The sequence below is a fragment of the Triturus cristatus genome, chromosome 3_2 (genome assembly GCF_964204655.1).
Source record: "Triturus cristatus chromosome 3_2, aTriCri1.1, whole genome shotgun sequence".
Taxonomy (NCBI): domain Eukaryota; kingdom Metazoa; phylum Chordata; class Amphibia; order Caudata; family Salamandridae; genus Triturus; species Triturus cristatus.
Window position 1 is genome coordinate 1,138,415,233 of NC_140584.1, and position 19,405 is coordinate 1,138,434,637.

General features: G+C 42.3%; 1 protein-coding gene across 1 annotated transcript in view; it reads right to left on the bottom strand.

Annotated features, from left to right (window-relative positions):
* MAP3K2 (mitogen-activated protein kinase kinase kinase 2) overlaps positions 1-19,405 on the bottom strand; it is a 473,685-nt gene that overhangs the window by 42,230 nt on the left and 412,050 nt on the right. Inside the window, exon 16 of the mRNA XM_085649955.1 lies at positions 3,748-3,925. Coding sequence (XP_085506081.1) covers positions 3,748-3,925 — 178 coding nt within the window. The remainder of the gene's footprint in view (positions 1-3,747; positions 3,926-19,405) is intronic.

Below are 19,405 nucleotides of genomic sequence, written 5' to 3' on the forward strand. Positions count from 1 at the left end.
AAAGACCCAGAGGCCTCCGGAACCACCAAAACCAGACACCTGAAGCAACCACTGAACCCGTCGCCTTCAGAACCTGGGCCTTGAAGAGAACCAAAGGTGCCCCCCACCTCCTCCCCGAGCATCACAAGGTCTGAGCCCACTTGCTGGTTTAGCCTAACTGGCTTCCTAGTCAAAACTGTAGGAACTTTTTATATAGACTGATCCCCATTGAAACGCATTGGACTCTCGACACTGATTTGCACCCTCACCCGGCCGCCCTCGTGCTGCTGGTGCTGTACTGTTGGTGCTACTTGGACCTTGCCCACAACTCACCTTAACTCCTGAAGATTGGTCCTGTAAGTCACTGTACTATACCTGTTTGCAGAACCTGTTCTTCCTTCCATAGGATAACATCGCAGAACTCATAAATTGCACTGTTCCCAGTTTATAAAGTGAAAAGAATTTATATTTGAAAACATACTTACCTGAACGATTTTTCTCGGACTGCCTAAATAAAGTTATTTGCTATTTTCATAAATTGGTGTGGATCTCATTCTCGAGTGGTGTTAAGATTTATTAATCATTCTGTGTATTTTGCAAATGTCTTACATTTCTCTGTGTTAAGCCGACAGCTGCACAACCACCCTATTCCCTAATAGAGCACTTTGGGATTGAATAGCAAGCCCTTTCCATTCTTTCGGGAACCCCTGAACTATTTACACGGTATATCAGAATACTGATATATCACATAAAGAGCTACTTCCTACAGTGTGCTATTGTCACACCAAAATTAATTTTGTTTTGGGGCCTGTATTTTCTAGTGAGTGGGCTTGTCCTCTGTTTTTCCAGTCTGGGGATGCCACATGATCAGCAACTGAGATAAAAATATAACTACACATACAAGAGAATTAAACACTAGTGTCTACTTTCAGCCTTCATACACTAGTATATGCTCGAAAGGAGGCTAGCACAATCATATATTGATACACACAAATCATATGAGTGAGGGCATTTAATGTGCTGTGTTAGCTTGGTAGGAGACAAACTGCTGAGTTGCTCATTAACTCAGTTTTTAGTCGAGGCTTCCTTTTTAGTTTTCTAAAATGCATTTAGTTTCCTCTATTAGTGCAATGGTTACAATTAGAGGTATGACACTAGTGCTCAGGAAACGGGCAATGCTTGGAATAATCTTTGAGTATTATTAGTTTATACTTCCGTCATCAATATGATCCCCTGACAACAGAAAGCTGCAATTTGTCACAAGGGGGATTAGTAGACAATTACAGGTCCTCTGGATTATTGCAACAAGGTCCTCTCTTGGCGCTTCCACAATTTATAAAATGTTAAATTTTTATATATGTTACAGCAACCAAATGATGGACGGAATGCTGACAATGCAAACATTCTCCCCCAGTCAAAAGATCTGCGTTAAAGCCATCGTTCTTTTGCCCACTACGCCACCCCAGTTTGGACCCAGCCATATGCAAATCAGTCTTGACCCTGTGCCCCATGGGAACAGTCCAGACCGAACTGCCAGGCCAGGTCCTCCCTGTACCGGAAACAAGCATCCTGGGACCGGTTTCAGGGTATGTCACCCTTCTTCAGCCAGGCCAGCTTGAATCCAGTGGCATAGTGAGCAAGGGACCCACGTCTGGAGTCAAGCTATCCTGACTGAAGAGGGGTGAAACCCCGAAACTGGTCCTAGGATGCTTGATTCCGGTCCAGGGAAGACATGGCTTGGCAGTTCGGGCTGGACTGTTCCCATGAGGCACAGGGTCAAGACTGATTTGCATATGGCCATGTCTAAACTGGGGTGGCGTGGTGAGCAAAATAACGATGGATTAAACCCAGATCTGTGACTGGGGGTGAATGTTTTGCCAATGTGTAACATTCCGTCCATCATCTTGTGTGTTTTGCAATTTTTATATATAGCTCTAAAAAGCTGATGGAGTTTGTATGTGTAAGGAAGGAGGATTAAATTACGTGCTAGACACAGGGAGATCCAGTAACTGCACATTGAAAAGGTGGGATAAAAATCAGTTACCACATCTCGGTGCAGGATGTAACAAGTGAAGGAATGTACACAGGTTTTAATGAGAAATAAAGCCTACTTTAATTGTAATGTTGGGTAATAAGTACTTCAGAAGAAATAATGAGAATATTTGTGACTGTGGGGATGCGAACTACATTGTAGAATGTTGAACAGTGATTGTAGACTACTTCAATTGTAGCAAAGATTTGAGGACAACTCTGCTCTCAAAATCTTGAGGGACCGACGTTAGTTGAGTTTTTCTGTTTGCATTTCTCAAAACAATGGGTCTTCAACCAGACTCTTCTTTTTGAGTCAAATGTACCTCTACCATCGGAGAAGCAGAGCTACTAAATTGTAGTGGTAATTTACTGTATCGCCTTTATGTTTACATCAGAGAAAACTCCCCAAGGCATGTGTATAAATATGTACTAAATCTGTAATGGCCTGCAAAAACCCTCAACTACAGAGGCTACTAGATTAAAGGATTACTTACAAACAATGAGGGAGAACAATGGGTCTCAGAGACCAGGACAGGCCTCATCCAATTAACCTCTTCAGTGCCCATAACGAGATAGTCTTGTCATGGAGCACGGTTGCGCTGTGCCCATGACGAGACTATCTCGTCATGAACCCCGCCCGCTAATGTAACGCCCGGCACAGGGCGGGGAAAGGGCGTGGCACTGAAGGGGTTAATAGCAGAAAATAAACCAAGCTCTACAGCACCAAGTTAATCAAGGTAGGTAGTCAGGCCTCACAATCCCAACGGTATAAGCAAGTAAGCATCCTTACATATTCTAGACTGTACCCCTTGGATATCTGAATTGCAAATATGTAATATAGTGGGAAGTGAAATAATGAAAATCCACTGTAGGTTTGTGCAGTTATTGACAGTATCACAGTGGACATTTTACTAATGAGACTCGTCTCCTCAAACAAATTTTGGTTGTCAAGTAAAGGGTTGACGTTTCAAGGATCCAGATGAATGTACAAGGCAGTAAGGAGGACTGGGTAAACTACTGACCCTCTGCTATGTGGGTAAGGCTGGCCTGCATTTTAGATTGTACGATTTGTGACTGGAATAAAAACTGAAAAATCACAATTTGGAAATATTTTACACTCCACCCTACAAACATGTAGCCAGCCCCTTTACCTGTGAGTGGATGAAAAGGAAAGGCAGAATAAAATTAGTTGTGAAAATTATTTTATCGCTACACTAAGTACACCCTGACTAGGAATAGTGAATTTCCTTTCTTTTCAGTCAGACTGACACGCCTGAGAGGTCTACAGACACCAGCGATAAGACTGGGGAAGCAAGTTAAACAACTGGTCCCAGCTCCAAAGGGGGATCCGTGAGGGGTTCCTCTATTTTTACATGATGCACACATTCATTTTGGCAGATATTCGCCCTCACATATTGCGGAAGCGTATGCTTGTTTACAGGGTGGAGACTGTGAGGTTCTATAGTGTCGGGTGCATACGTTTATTAATTTGGGGATGTGGATTTTTTAGTTTTGTCTACTAGAGGAAACAATAGCTTAAAGAAGCCTATTAAATGCTACCAGCCAGCACAATTGCCTATAGAGAGCACTTCGGACAGTAATGTCTGCCCCTTTAAGTCAGTTATAATATGGATCGTGCTTAGTGTTTTTGACTTCTGACATGTACACACTACGTTTCAAGATTAAAAAGGTGCACTTTACTCCAATTTTGGTTTGAAAGAAAATGCAAAGACCCACCAGATGTCTGCTTTCCGGCCATAGCCTTCCCCACTGATCACTTCTGGGCTCATCCAATAGGGGGTTCCAGTTACAGACATCATTCCTGTGCCGGAAAGGCAGATAGTCTGGAGCCTCTTGCTGGCACCAAAATCTCCCAACTTGACGTTCCCCGCGGAATCACGAAGAATATTTGCTCCTAGATGGAAAGGGATACACTTATACGATTAAGTATTGCGTTACTGTGGTAAGTCAGCAATAACCTGGATTAGCCTAAATAAAACATTACCTTGAATAGCGAGAGCCTGTACAACAAAGTGTACTCTAGGTATTTGTCATTTTCGCTTAGAACAGTGGTCCAACAGGTATAATTCAGAATATTTTCAAGCGTTTGAACAAACCAATGTATAACTCAGAAGCTGCATGAACACATTTTTTACATAAAACATTAAGTCAACAGAGTGGACATGTCGGCAATTGCTAAGTATAGCAGGTTAACAAGAAACACATGTTTACTGAAAAGAAGATGCCTCGGTACTTTTTTCCTGCACGCTACCGCCAGATTTGGCCAGGTTTGGGAGATACATGGCCGTGCTTCGACTTAGGCTTATGGTTGAAGAGGGGCCAGCCAACACGAAAGACAATCTGGTTCATTAAATAATTAGTCTCCAGCTTTGAGCCGGTGAAGATGTCATTTTTTAATAATTAATCTATAGAATTTGTATCAAATTTGCCAAAAGATTACACTGGCAATCTCTTGTCGTTTGACGAATGCATATAATCCATTTTTTTTTATCATACTTTGATAATGTTGTATGTAAACGCATTTTATGAATGGTTCTTTTAACTCTCTTTTAAATTGTTTGTAACTCATATTGCAAATGGTAACTGTGCAATACAAATAAAAATTCATTCATTCACATGTTTACTGATCTCTAGGATATCAGTTTATTGAAATAAGGTAAAAAATAGATTTCTCGAAATGGAATGTAAGATGACGCAGTGCTTAGTGCGGATGTGATAGGATATATATATATATATATATATAGATATATATATATATATATATATATATATATATTTATTATCTACTGGCGGTCGCCAGTAGATAGTTATAGTTAGGACCGTGTTTCCATAGGAAATCCGCAACATTCTATTTGGAATAACTTTGGCGCCGGTTGACGAATCCTCGCGAAATTTTCAAAATAGGTGGGGCGCTCCGCTCCGCTCCTTCCCTGAAAGTCTCGGGGGATCCGTCAAGCGGGGGCTGAGAAAAAGGGGGGGTCCCAAAACGCGTTTTCCCCATGCATTTTTCCATGGGACCTTTAGTCCAAGCTACAGCCCGAACGGCTGAACAGAATTATTTGAAATTTGGCAGAGAGGTAGTCCTCAGGTCAGGGATGTGCCTTTTGCAGGTCTGGTGTAAATCTGTTCAGTATTTCCTGAGATAATAGCACTTCAAAGCATATATATATCTATAAGCGCGCACCGTACGCGTACGGTAAAACTTTCCGTACGCGCACTCTGCCGTGCGCGAGCGCGATTCTGATTGGTTGTTAGATCTTAGTAAACATTTGAATCGGTCGAAACCAGGAAGTGTCAGCCGCCATTTTGTCTCTCGCAGTCTGAGGGGGTGAAAAACAAAGGTGGAGAACGTGAAAAGGGGGCAGGGTGGGCAGTTCCTGACCCCCTAGCCTTTGTCAGGGGGTCCCAGAAGGACCCCCAAGGGCCAAAATTTCTTTAAATTTTTTGGGGAAAAATCGCGGAGTACGCGCAGCGTGCGCGTACGGTAGAAACGGAAAAATTCTGCAAACTGCGTATCGTGGGCGCGCGGTGTGCGAAGCGCACTGCGCGCCCACAGTGCACGCACAGTGCGCGAAGCGCACCGTGCGCGTACGGTACGCGCACGGTGAAAAACCTTAAAAAAAAAAAAAAAATACATAACTTAGCATTTAAAAAACCTTGCAAATTCACTTAAACAACCATAGGTTTCACACATGTTATAGTTAGCTGGACATTTCACTCGGGAAAAACCATTGAAATTCCCCCGTTATAGTTAGTGCAGGCAACTATAACTCACGCGACCGCAATCCTCTGCTGATGACGTCAGATATTACATCACTGATGACATATGTGTCTTTCTGAAAAAAAAATATTTGTAATATATGTATAGCTAAAAATTAATGGAAGAAGACATGGGTAAATAAGTTTCTAAATACAGTGATGTAATATCTGACGTCATCAGCAGACGATTGCGGTCGCGTGAGTTATAGTTGCCTGCACTAACTATAACGGGGGAATTTCAATGGTTTTTCACGAGTGAAATGTCCAGCTAACTATAACATGTGTGAAACCTATGGTTTTTTAAGTGAATTTGCAAGGTTTTTTAAATGCTAATTCCTAACTATAACGTGTAATAGGTTTTAGGGAAAGTTATAGTTAGTTGGACATTTCACTCGTACAAAACCCTAGAAATTCCCCTGTTATAGTTAGTTCAGCTAACTATAACTCGCACCCCCGCAATGCACTGCTGATGACGTCACATATTACATCACTGATGACATCTCAAATCAATTAATGAAAGCCCTGAGGGGGGTGGTGGTCCCCGGGGCAGTGTGGGGGGCAAGCCCCCACACTTTTTTTCCTCTGCCCCCGGGTCCTGGCCCACCGGGGGCTAAATATTAAAGTGCCGGAGTCCGCGCTTCGTTTTTTCTTATTTTGGGCCGAAATTCGCGCTGGGTGCTCTAATCTCGATGATTTTTAATAAAAGAAAATGCTTTTTTTGGCCCTGGGGGTCCTTGTGGGACCCCCTGAGCAGGCCTAGGGGGTCAGGGTGTTTCTAACCTGCCCCCTTTTCTTGTTTTGCGTGTTTCTTTTTCTGTTTTCTTGTGCCTCGGTTTTACCGAGGCACAATGTGACTGCCAACACTTCCTGGTTTGGAGTGTTGACAGTCAATTAGCATGAAGCTCGTGATCAGGAGGGTGTGCGGATCCTCCGCGGCCATAGATATCACTATCTTTATTTCTCAAAAACTACTGAACGGATTTACACCATTTTTTTAAAGGTCGCTTTCTGAGCCAAGCAGTATCTTTTTGCCAAATTTGGTGTAACTCCGTTCAGCAGTTTTTGCTATAACCGTGTCTAAAGTTTCCTATGGGAAATGGATTTTTTTACTTTATTTTTTGAATTTCTCAGGAACTACTGAACGGATTTACACCATTTAAAAAAAGGTCTCTTTCTGAACTAAGGGATACCTTTTTGCAAAATTTGGTGCAATTCCGTTCAGCAGTTCGGGCTGTAGCCTGTTCCAAAATTTCCTATAGGAAATAACATGGAGAAAACGCGTTTTGGGACCCCCCTTTTTTCCTCGGCCCCCGCTTGACGAATCACCCCAAAACTTTCAGGATAGGAGCTGACCGGAGCACCCCACCCAACAGTTTTGAAAATTTCACGAAGATTCGTCATCCGGCGCCAAAGCTATTGGGAAAAGATTGTAACAATTTTCCTATGGTAACTAGGTCCTAACTATAACCACCTACTGGCGACCGCCAGTAGGTAATATATATATATATATATATATATATATATATATATATATATATATATATATATATATATATATATATATATATATATATATGTGTATGTGTGTGTATGTGTGTGTGTATGTTGTAAAGGAACACACTGAAGCATCAACTTGTAGTTCCTTTATTGTAGTTGAGGAGCGCAGGTAAACACCTTCATAACCTCCTGCGTTCACCCAACAACTCCCTGCCTACAGTTAACACTTAAACAATACACATTCTACAATGACATGGAAAGTATTCTACAATTACATAGGAATACATTCCAATACATCATACTAGAGACATTCCATGTCACTAAGAAACAAGAACATAACCCTTCTTCCTGACGGAAAAATTTAATTGAAAAAACCCAACAATAATTATACCCCACAACAGCATAGTATTATTCCATAACAAATATCAAACTTAGAAAAAAAAACTTTTGACAAGAACCATTATATTGTGTTCTATTTGTTATTAATAATGTAATCCTTTAACCAACCTGGAGCCATCCTTTTCCATACAGAATGTTGAAAACTAGACTCCTCACCAGTCCTAGAACTGGTGCCAGCTTGGCTCTTGAGACTCCAAAATTAATACTCTCCTTAGCTATATTTAAAGAATTATCCTGAACGGTTCCTTTAGTACTCACTGTCGAAGTGGCTTGCATGCTTTGTTCATCCACCTTCCAACTGTGGACATTCTTTCCCATTTCCTCTTTCCCATTTCCTCCATTAACCAATCACACTCAGGTTGACACATGCAACCAGTATTCCTACTTTTCGTGATTTTGTTTAAGATCCGCACACTTTCCCACTTTTCACTCTCACAGCATTACGTAGAATTGTCACAACCTCCTCTCGTTCAAAATACGGACTCTCTCACTTGGAAACAAAACCTGGTTTCCTTACCTGCACCCAATCACCCACGTTTACTTCAGGAGTTCTAGCACCATGTTTTTCCGTCATAATATTCCTTACTTTTACTGTGCACAGCTTCCATACGATCCCGCACTTCATCCAAGGACCATGCCTCCACTCCCATAGGTACCAACCAACTAGGAGTATACTTAGATATCGTTTTCCTACCCCTCATTGTTACAAAAGGAGGCAGCCCTGTGGCATTATTGCATGTGACCCTGTAAGCCCAAATAGTTTTACCTATCCGCGTGATCCTATCCTGATTACTTTTCATTGCCAATTAAATGGTGCCTTTCAGAAATCTGTTGAACCATTCCATTACCACTCTGGATATATATAGAGTGGTGGTTCTGTGTTTAATTCCCAGCTTCTTAAAATATGCCTTGGCCTTACCAGATAAAAATTGCACCCCATTATAACTGACAATAGATGCTAGAATGTCCACAGAAATAAAAATGTAATCTAAAAACTTCAAAACTTAATCAGTATCAGCATTACCAGTCACATTGAATACAGGCCATCTTGAAAATAAATTGTTTAAAACAGTTAAATACAGATGCGATTCCCCAACAGGTCCCATAATATCTATGGCTACTATCTCCCAAGGGTTCTTTGGTAAAAATCCCTCACTCATAGGTGGGCGATATGTACACAAGGACTTTTCAGCAGTGGCACACACACAACAGTCACGCACTACTCTTAAACATGAAAGTCCATCCTAGGCCACCAAAACAATCTCTTGATTACAAATTTAGTCCCGACAATGCCTGACTGGCCTTCGTGGCACTATTGTACAATCATACTGCGTAAACCTTCAGATGGAACGATCCTTTCACCTCTAGACAAGGTGCCATCCTTTAATGTTAATTCAAATCTTACCTCCCAAAAGGGTTTAATAGAGGCATTCAAAGAATCCTTCCTAGGTCACCCGCCCAACATGTGCGATATCACTTCTTGAAGTATTAGATCTTTTGCATACTCTGCTGCCCATTCACTCTTATCAATGGTGGAAAAACCCTGGTCATGAATTAGAGCCACTTGGAATCCATTTCATTCCTCATTCTCACACTTTTCTAGCATGATTGGCATCCTAGACAGGAAATCAGCCACCACATTGTCCTTACCCAGTATGTATATCATTTTGTACACAAAATTCTGCATCTTCATTGAAATTTTTTTCAAGCCTTGCAGATGCTGTGGTAGCACCTTCTGTAGAATTTTGACTAAAGGCTTATGGTCACAACAAGTGTGCAAGCCTTCCCCCAGATAAAGTATCTGAAATGTTCCAAGGCCCATGCACATGACAAGGCTTCTCTTTCAATGATTGGGTATTTTTCGTCGCATGGAGAAAGATTTAGAAGCATAAGCAACTATATTTTCCTTACCCATACCATCCATTTGTGAGAGTACTACCCCCAACCCCTTTTTACTAGCATCTGTGGTAATGATGCAGTCTAAGGAAGGGTCAAAACTACGTCGTGATGTGAACTTTATTGACTCTGACAATGGGATCTGGTGATAAGCGGCTGAAAGGTCTATTGTCGAAAACCATTTAGACTTCTTTAAACATGTCACCATTTCATTTATTTTTGGCAAAGGCAATCGGTCACTCACTATGCTGTTATTCAAATGTCTCAAGTCCACACAGATTCTGATCTTGATGTTGCAACGTTTGCCCACAACAATGAGGGAAATCCAGTAAGATGCCCAATGGGTTCTATAATGTGTGCAGCTACCAATTTATCTAACTCTCTTGAAACGTCTTCCCTTACAAGTATAGGAATGTAGCGACATTTGTGTACCTTTAGTACAGCCTTCTTTAAAATTATTTGATGCTCAAAACCTTGAAGATTGCCCAAAACCATACTAAATACTTAAGGAAATTGTCTTAGCATGCTGTCTCCAACAGTGACACATTCATCAACAACCAAAACCGGTTCCTTACTACTGGGATCTAAAATAATGTGCAGGTGTTTCTGGACAAACCACCCCAGAACAGGTGGACCAGTCTTAGCAATGTACAATTTGCCTCTACATTCTCGTCCCTTGAACTTGAAAGTAAACCAACGATAATCCAATAAACCAATGGTTTCACCACTGTAACCTTGTGGATGTATGTCTGGTCCTGATAATTGTCCAAGTACCTTTTGCACAAGACAATTCCCACCATTCTTCATTTATAATTGTGTATGGTGAACCAGAATCTGCGTAAATCGTTATGCTCACCCCACCAATTTCCATCCAAAGTACCGGTTTGTTCTTGCATACATTATCATTAATGTTAAGTACCAAGTTGTTACGTACATTTATTATCAAACTGCTTGTGCCAGTACTATCATCCCCACTATCTTCATCAGCAATACCTTCCCTGCCATTATCTTCAACACAACTTACAAAGCTAACATTGGCTTTCTTTTTCCTACACACATTTGCAAACTGGCCTTTAATGCCACAATTGCTAAATTTTTGTTTCGTAGCAGGACAGTTTTTGCTATAGGCTAGATGCTCCATGGTACCACATCTGTAACATTTAGACTGACTCTTAAAATTGGTATTGTCGTGAACTGTTGCAAAATATTTTTTTGATCCAGAGAAGTGCCAATTTTGCTCACAATTTCGTTGACAAACTGGTCTTGCTTAAGAACACTAGCACATCTGCTAGAGATCTCAGCTTTACGTACAATGGCTAGGATGTCTTCCAATGGTGCATCTCCATTGATCCCAAGCCTTTCTTGTATAGTTGGGTTACAGGCATGCATGACCACCTGGTCTCTGATCAGCTCTTCCTGCAAAAGACCAAATTTGCAATCTAATGCTAACTTTTTAAGATCAGAAACACATTGGTCCACAGTTTCCGATTTGCTTTGTTTCCTCTAAAAAAAAAAAACTTAAATCTTGTTACCCATACAAACCTTAGGTGCAATACAATTATCAAGATGTAATAAGGCTTAAGCATAAACATTTAGATCCCCAGGTATAATTGTTTTAGACATTTCATGGAACACCTTCAACCCAACAGGTCCTAAAGAGTGTAACAGTAACCTTTTCTTTTGCGCAGGAGCCATTTTCCCAGCTTCATCCACAGCTTCAATGTAATTATTCTGGTAAAACTGCAAAAATATAGCCCAACACCTATAATCACAGCATAGACATGTCGGTGGCTGATTTGGAAATCAATTTGAGTACCTCATATGAGGTTGTAATTAATTCCTTGAAATATTTGTCCCAATACTGCTTCTGCTTTCTTCCTTCCTGTTTTTCCCTTACAAAATGAAATCCAAAATGGCCGCTGCATGGGGTCACGTAACGGGACCCCCGTGATGATGCACCTCTCAGAATGTAGGTTGCACAATGCGCAACCCTCACATGCGCTGTGCAACTGAGCCTCGGAGTCAACCTACCTCACGTGATGCTGTGCACGCAAGTGACAGAGTCCGCATTGCTCGCGCTGCCTGGACACACCTGCATGGTGCTTACGAGTCACGGGAACGGCCTGTCCACCTCCAGTGCAAATTCCCAAACTGGTATCGCGACACAGCCGACAACCTCCACTGCCACACATGGCACCCACGTAACAGTGCTTCAGTCGACTTGAGGCAAGGTGCTGGCTCGTACACGTCGTTCCAAGAAGGACGCAAATCGACATTCGTAATCCAAAAAGTAGTGATCCAGATAAACTGCAAAATTATCAAATGGCCATTTGCGTAGGTTCGAATCCGTAGGCTCCTCAACTCGTCATCAGTGTTATAAAGGAACATACTGCAACGTCAACTTGAAGTTCCTTTATTGTAGTTGAAGAGCAAAGGTAAACACCTCCACAACCTTCTGTGTTCCCCTCATCAACTTCCCGCCTACAGTTTAACATTTAAACATACCCCTTCTACAATGACAAGGAAAGTATTCTACAGTGACATGGGAATACATTCCAGTACATCATAATAGAGACATTCCATGTCACGAAGATATATATATAAGCATGTGTTATTGGCATGTAGAGCTGTAGATTCACATGCTTTGCATACTCCTGCCATCTTGTGCTGGGTCCAGATGTTTGCAAGTTGCTTTTCTGCGAAGAAGTCTCTCTTAATCACGATGTAAGTTAACTCCTCCTTTCGGTGATAGTGCGCATGGTCATCGACTTTATTGTAAGATTGTTTTCCCGCAAGAGGGTGACATTGGAGCAAGTAAGTGTAGTATAAAGATGTCCATGCATATGAATGTATAATGAAGAACTGCAACAACTACAGGTACCTGGGGAGGCGGGTGGGCGCATGTGAATCTGCAGCTCTACATGCCAAGAACAGATACTTACAGGGTAAGTAATATTATCAGTTCAAGGCATGTGTGCTGTAGATAACATGCTTTGCATAGGCTACAAAGCAGTATACTCCCAAAGTGGTGGCTAACCTGTAGATGTTGCAATTGTTTGGAATAGCGTTTTAAGTACTGCTTGGCCTACTTTCGTTTGTTGACGTGCTAACACATCTACACAATAGTGTTTGGTAAATGTGTGTGGTGTAGACCATGTTGCTACCTTAAATAGGTCAGCTAGAGGAACGTTACCTAAAAAGGCCACAGGAGCACATATTTTGTGAGTGGAATGCCCTTTTTACGGGGTATGGATAAAGTTCTTTTAGCTTTAGCATGGCATGTTTGAATGCACTTAACAATCCATCTCACAATACTAGATTTAGAAATGGGATTGCCTTTGTCAGGTGGAGCACATGCAACAAACTGTTGTATTGTTATGCTAAAGTTTTTTGTTCTATCTATGTAGTACAATAAAGCTATTTTTACGTCAAGCGTTTGAAGAGCGTGTTCTGCTACTGCATAAATGGGGGACCCCCTCTAAAGAGTTTTACTTTGAGGCCAGGGAGAAGAGGGGGAAAAGCCAAGACAATTCTACAAATGCTTCCTCGAGGCCTATCCATCTATTCCACTAAGGATTAGATCACTGATGGGCTCAATTGTCAGATATATCACATTAGTAACATACAATATGATTTTCAGTTCATTTATTTTTCTCATTTCTTTATATAATTCATAACATTTTATTTTTTCTTTCTTTTAACATTTCATTTTTTCTCTCTTTTTTCATTTTAAGTTTTTTTTCCCCAAGAGAAAATACATTACAAAGAAAACAAAACAAAGGAAACCAATTCAATTGTTACATCAAATACAACATAAGCACAATTAGATTTACTTAACAAAAAGCACCCTGGATAACCTATAAAAATACAACAATTGCACAAATCTCATTCACACTCACACAACCTGCATACAATTAGCATCTGAGTAAGGGAGGGATCATAGATGGCAAGAAAACCCCCATGATCAGATTGAAAAATTATGTTCAAGAAAACAGGTCTGAACAATGGGTCGACGCGGGTTTCGGTGGTATATGAAGGATAGTCAAACCACCTTCATCAGGACCTTTCCAGATACCAACATAACTATCACAGCACCAGGGGATAAAAGAAACGGTCAATGACCAACAAAGAGCCGTTAAAGAAGAAAGACCGCTGGTCTATCTTCTTGGCAAGGCGATGTTCAATCTAAAAGCATTCTTCTCATAATGCCTAACGCAGCAGTCATATTTCTTTCACCAGGGACCCAGGCTCAGAGAAGACTGAGTAGTCAGAAAATAAATCCAATGTCAAGTGCGAAGATGCCCTTTATTTTAATTCTCCATCGTACATCAATATCCCAACTTTCAATCTTTTGTTGACGGAATGTGAAGACATAACTCCCTTATACAAGTGATTCTAAATAGACAATTTTCCGTGAACGCTGTCTGACGGACGGAGCGTGTTGTGCAACAGAATCAGGTTGAGGAAAAAACACAGGTAACAACCTATTGGTTTATATGAAAAGCAGAAACCACTTTGGGGAGGAATTTAGGGTTGGTGCGGATAACTACTCTGTCTTTGTGTAGCCGAAAGAAGGGTTCTTCCAATGTTGAAGCCTGTTGCTCACCTACTCTCCTTAATGAGGTGACAGCGATAAGGAAAGCTACGTTCCATGAGAGAAACTGCTAAGGGCACTTGTGCAATGGTTCAAAAGGTGTACCCATCTGACTTGTAAGGACAATGTTGAGATTCCATACTGGGGCAGGAGGAATCCTTGGTGGTATTACGCTTTTCAAGTCTTCCATGAAGGCTTTGATTATTGGAGCTCTGAATAGTGACAGATTTTTGCTCGTTTTGCAAATACGCAGCTACTGCTGCCTGGTGCAAATGAATAGATGTATAAGCTAGTCCAGTTTGCTGTAAGTATAACAGATAATGTTTTGTATAGAAGCAACTAGAGGGTTGATTTTGTTGTTATTGCAGAAGACAACAAATCTTTTCCACTTTGCTGCGTAACAAGCTCTGGTGGTAGGCTTTCTTGCTTCATTTAGAATATTCATACAGTCTGGTGGTAGATTTAAATAAACAAAATCTATGACTTTAGGCGCTGGATTGCTGAATTCAGTTCTTTGGGATTTGGATGTCTGATGTCTCCATGGGTCTGTGTGAGGAGGCTGGAGGTGAGGTGCAGCTGTTGATGTGGAACTAGTGCCAGCTACAACAGGGTGGTATACAATGGTTGACGGGCCCATGTGGGAGCTACTAGAATTAGTGTGAGGGATGTTTGTTTGAGCTTCCGAACCATACACAGAATGAGGGGGAGAGAAGGAAAAGCATAGGCAAATATCCCTGACCAGTTAATCCATAGGTCATTGCCCTTTGACAGCGAATGTGGGAACATGGAGCCTAAGTTTGGGCATTTTGCGTTGTCAGCTGCGGCAAACAAATCTATTTGTGCGAATCCCCATTATTGAAAGTATGGAAGGAGAATTTGCTGTCTCCTTCTGCTGAGGAGGTCGGCAATGTGATTGTTTGCTCTACGTATCCAAGTAAGATAGTACTGGAACAGATAGAGGTATCCGGCAAGGTGGGTGGGCGTATATGAATCTACAGCTCTACATGCCAAGAACAGATGCATACTGGTAAGTAGCATTTACCGTTCAAGGCATATGAGCTGTAGATCGTATACTTGTGCATAGACTATACAGCAGTTACCTGTTGCAGTGGTTTGAAAAAGTGTTCTTAATACAGCCTGGCCCACACTAGCTTGTTGTTTTGCTTACACGTCTACACAATAGTGTTTTGTGAACGTATGTGGTGTAGACCAAGTTGCTGCTTTGCAGATGTCATCTAGGAGAATGTTCCCTAAGAATGTCATAGTTCCCCTAGAGGAGTCAGCTTTAGGGGGAATGGTTAAGGTGCATTTGGCTTTAGCATAGCATATTTGGATGCATTTAACAATCAACCTTGCAATCCCTGTTTTAGAGATATGATTGCCTTTATGAGGTAGGGAGAAAGCCACAAAAAGTTGTTTAGTCTTCCTAAAGGATTTTGTTCTTTCAATGTAGTAAAGTATCGCTCTTTTTACGTCTAGTGTGTGAAGAGCCCGTTCTGCTACCGAGTCTGGTAAAAGGAAAAACACTGGGAGTTCTACAGACTGGTTAAGGTGGAAAGCAGAGACGACTTTTGGTAGAAATTTTGGGTTAGTCCTAAGAACCAATTTGTTATGATGGATTTGTAGAAATGGTTCTTGTATAGTTAATCACTCGAGTTCACGGACTCTCCTGAGTGAGGTGATGGCAACCAGGAAAGCTCCTTTCCGGGTGAGAAATTGTAATTGCATTTATGCATAGGTTCGAATGGGGGACCCATGAGCCTTGTAAGTACCACATTTAGGTTCCATACTGGAGAGGGTGGAACTCCAGATGGAATTATTATTTTAAGTCCATCCATAAATGCCTTGATAGCTGATACATTAAACAAAGAAAAGTGTTGTCTGTTTTGGAGATAGGCTGCTATTACTGCGAGATGTAGTCTAATGGATGTATACGCTAGGTTACATTGTTGCAGATGCAAAAGGTAAAAGACACACAATTGATAGACGGAATGCAGAACAAATCAAAACATTCACCCCCAGTCAAGAGATCTGGGTTGAATCCATCATTCTTTTGCTCACCATTCCACCCCAGTTTAGACCTGGCCATATGCAAATCAGTCTTGACCCAGTGCCTCATGGGAACAGTCCCGCCCGAACTGCCAAGTCAGGTCCTCCCTGGACCGGAAACAAGCATCCTAGGACCAGTTTCGGGGTTTTACCCTTCTTCAGCCAAGATAGCTTGATCCAGTGGCACAGTGAGCCAAGGACCCACATCTGGGAATAACTGGCACAAAAGACACACAATTTAGGCCCACATCTCTGTACTGGGGTGAATGTATGACATTGTTCTATATTCTGTCCATCAATTGTTTTTGCATTTGTCACCCCGAGTGGGACGGGTATGCCTGGATGTGGGGCCCGTGCTCTTCATGCCACTTGGGTCAAGCGATCCTGGCTGATGAGGGCTGAAAGCCTGAAACCGGTCCTAGGATGCTTGTTTCCAGTCCAGGGAGGACCTGGCTTGGAAGTTCGGGCTGGACTGTTCCCATTGGGCACAGGGTCAAGACTGATTTGCATATGGCTGGGTGCAAACTGCAATGGAATGGGGATCAGCAAAACTATGGATTTCGGCCCAGATCTCTGTACTGGGGTGAATGTATGACATTGTTCTACATTCTGTCCATCAATTGTTCTTTTTGTAGATGCAAAAGGTAACAGATGATGTCTTGAATAGAAGCATTAGGTCCATGTTGGAGCAATCAGGATCATTGTGAGGGAATGCTGTTTGAATGTCCGAACCATTAGCGGAATGAGTGGGAGAGGCAGAAAAGCGTAATCAAATTTGCCTGACCAGTTCATCCAGAGCGCATTGCCTTTGGAAAATGGGTGTGGATACCTGGATGCAAAGCTTGGGCATTTTGCAATTTTGGTGTGTGGCGAACAGGTCTATTTCCCCACATGTGAAAGAATGGAAGTAGAACTGGAGGATGAAGTTCCCATTCGTGGATCTGATGTGTTTGGCGACTGAGTAGATCCGCCATTTGATTGTGTACTCCTGGGAGGTGTCCTGCAAGGAGATCTATGTTTTGAGGAATGGCCCATCTCCATATTCTTTGAGCTAGATGTGAAAGCTGTAGAGAGTGTGTACCCCTCTGTTTTTGTATGTAATACATTGCTGTCATGTTGTCTGTACGGACCAGGACAGCTTTGTTTACAAGGTGGAGTTGAGAAGATTTAAATGCTAGGAAGATTGCGAACAATTCCAGGTAATTTATGTGGAATTGTTTTTGTTGAGGGGTCCATATGCCCTGAATGGTATGGGTTTGAAGATGAGCTCCCCAGCCTGTGAGCGATGTGTCTGCTGTTAGCACTATCTGCGGAACTTGGATGACGAACGTCCGCCCTTTGGAAAGGTTTTGCATGTTCCACACTCCTGTAAAGGACGCATTTGGAGTCGTGCATAAGGGACGATAAGAATGCAAGAGAGTGTCTATTGTAGCCCCTAGATATTGTTGTATGCTAGACGGTTGGAGATTGGATTTGGTGAGGTTGACCGTGAATACCAAGTCGTGAAGCAGTTGGGATTGTTTTGTGTGTGTTGCACATAGCTGCTGTATGACTTGGCTTTTATGAGCCAGTCGTCCAGATAAGGGAAGACATGAATGTGCTGTCTTCTTAAGTGGGCTGCAACTACTGTGAGGCACTTAGTGAAGATTCTGGGTGCTGTAGTCACCGCGAATGCGAGGAGCTTGAATTGGTAGTGTTGACCATCTACCACAAACCTGAGATATTTCCTATGAGCGGGGTGAATGGGAATATGAAAGTAGGCATCCTTTAAATCGAGTGGAGAGAAAGTTGCCCTGTTGAAGTAGTGGGAGCACCTGTTGGAGAGTGACCATGTGGAAGTGATCAGACTGAATGTAGAGGTTTAGCAGCCTGAGGTCCAATATGGACCTGAGAGATCCGTCCTTTTTCGGAATTAGGAAATAGAGGGAATACACCCCTGTGCCTTGGTGAGGCAAGGGTACTGGTTCTATTGCATGTTTTTGTAATAGAAAGAGAACCTCTTCTTTGAGAAGTGTTAGATGTCCCGAATACATTGGACGTTGTCTTGGAGGAATGTTTGGGGGGTAGAGGTGAGTTCCAGGCAGTAACCATACTGGATACTTTGTCTTACCCACTTGTCTGTTGTGATTGAATTCCAGACAGTTTGGAACTGTGAGAGACGTCCCCCGACAGGAGATGATCAGGGGAAAGTGCAGGGAAGTCACTGTTTGGTTGTAGGGGAGGTGCGGTTATTGTTGCCTCGACCTCTTCCCTTACCATTGTTGCCTCTGTAGGCGCCGCGAAAGTATCCTTTGAAAGTCGTTTGAGTGGGGCTTTTATAGCACGAAGAGGGATGGTCTGAGCCAATGGTTTTGGAGCCATCTCTGTAGAAGGAGCGGTGAAAAGAGCCTCTAGGGTAAGTGAATTGTAAGGCCCCCATGGACTTAGCAGTTTCTGTGTCTTTTTTCATCTTTTCTAAAGATGTGACAACTGAGGGCCCGAAAAGATGCTCCTGATCAAAGGGCTGATTTAAAATAGCAGATTGTACCTCCTGTTTGAATCCGGAGACTCTGAGCCAAGCATGCCTGTGCAACAAAAAGCTAGTGTTAATAACGCGAGATGCGGTATCAGCCGCGTCGTGCGCACATTTCAAATCAGGGATATTTATTGAGCGCACATATCACCCCAAGGTCTCATGGCGCTGATGGACAACTCTGCCTTTCTGGCTAGAGAAAAGATATTGCTGATTTAATGATCAAACAGCCATGTTTTTAACTCCCTACGGAAGCAGTTGTGATCATTTGCAGTGCGTAGGTGGGGGATGGGAGGGGGGGGGGAGGGGCAGTTCATTCCACAGGGTAGGTGCCAAGAAGGAAAATGATTTTCTGCCATTTTTTGCGGTACGGACTCTGAAAGGGGTGAGAAGAGATTTATTACTGGACCTTAATGGCCTGCGGGGCTGGTACCGGCTGAGTTTCTTTGCCAAGTAGCTGGGGCACCTACCGAGCATAATCTTGTGTGCTAGGCAGAGAGTTTTAAACCTGGTTCTCTTCCTTACTGGAAGCCAGTGAAGGAGTTTTAAGCTAGGTGCTGAGGGTGATCTAGACGAGAGACTCAGCACTAGCCTGGCCGCGGTATTTTGCAGAACCTGTTGTCTGAACAGCAGTTCTTCATTTATTTGTGTCAGCAAGGCATTCCCAT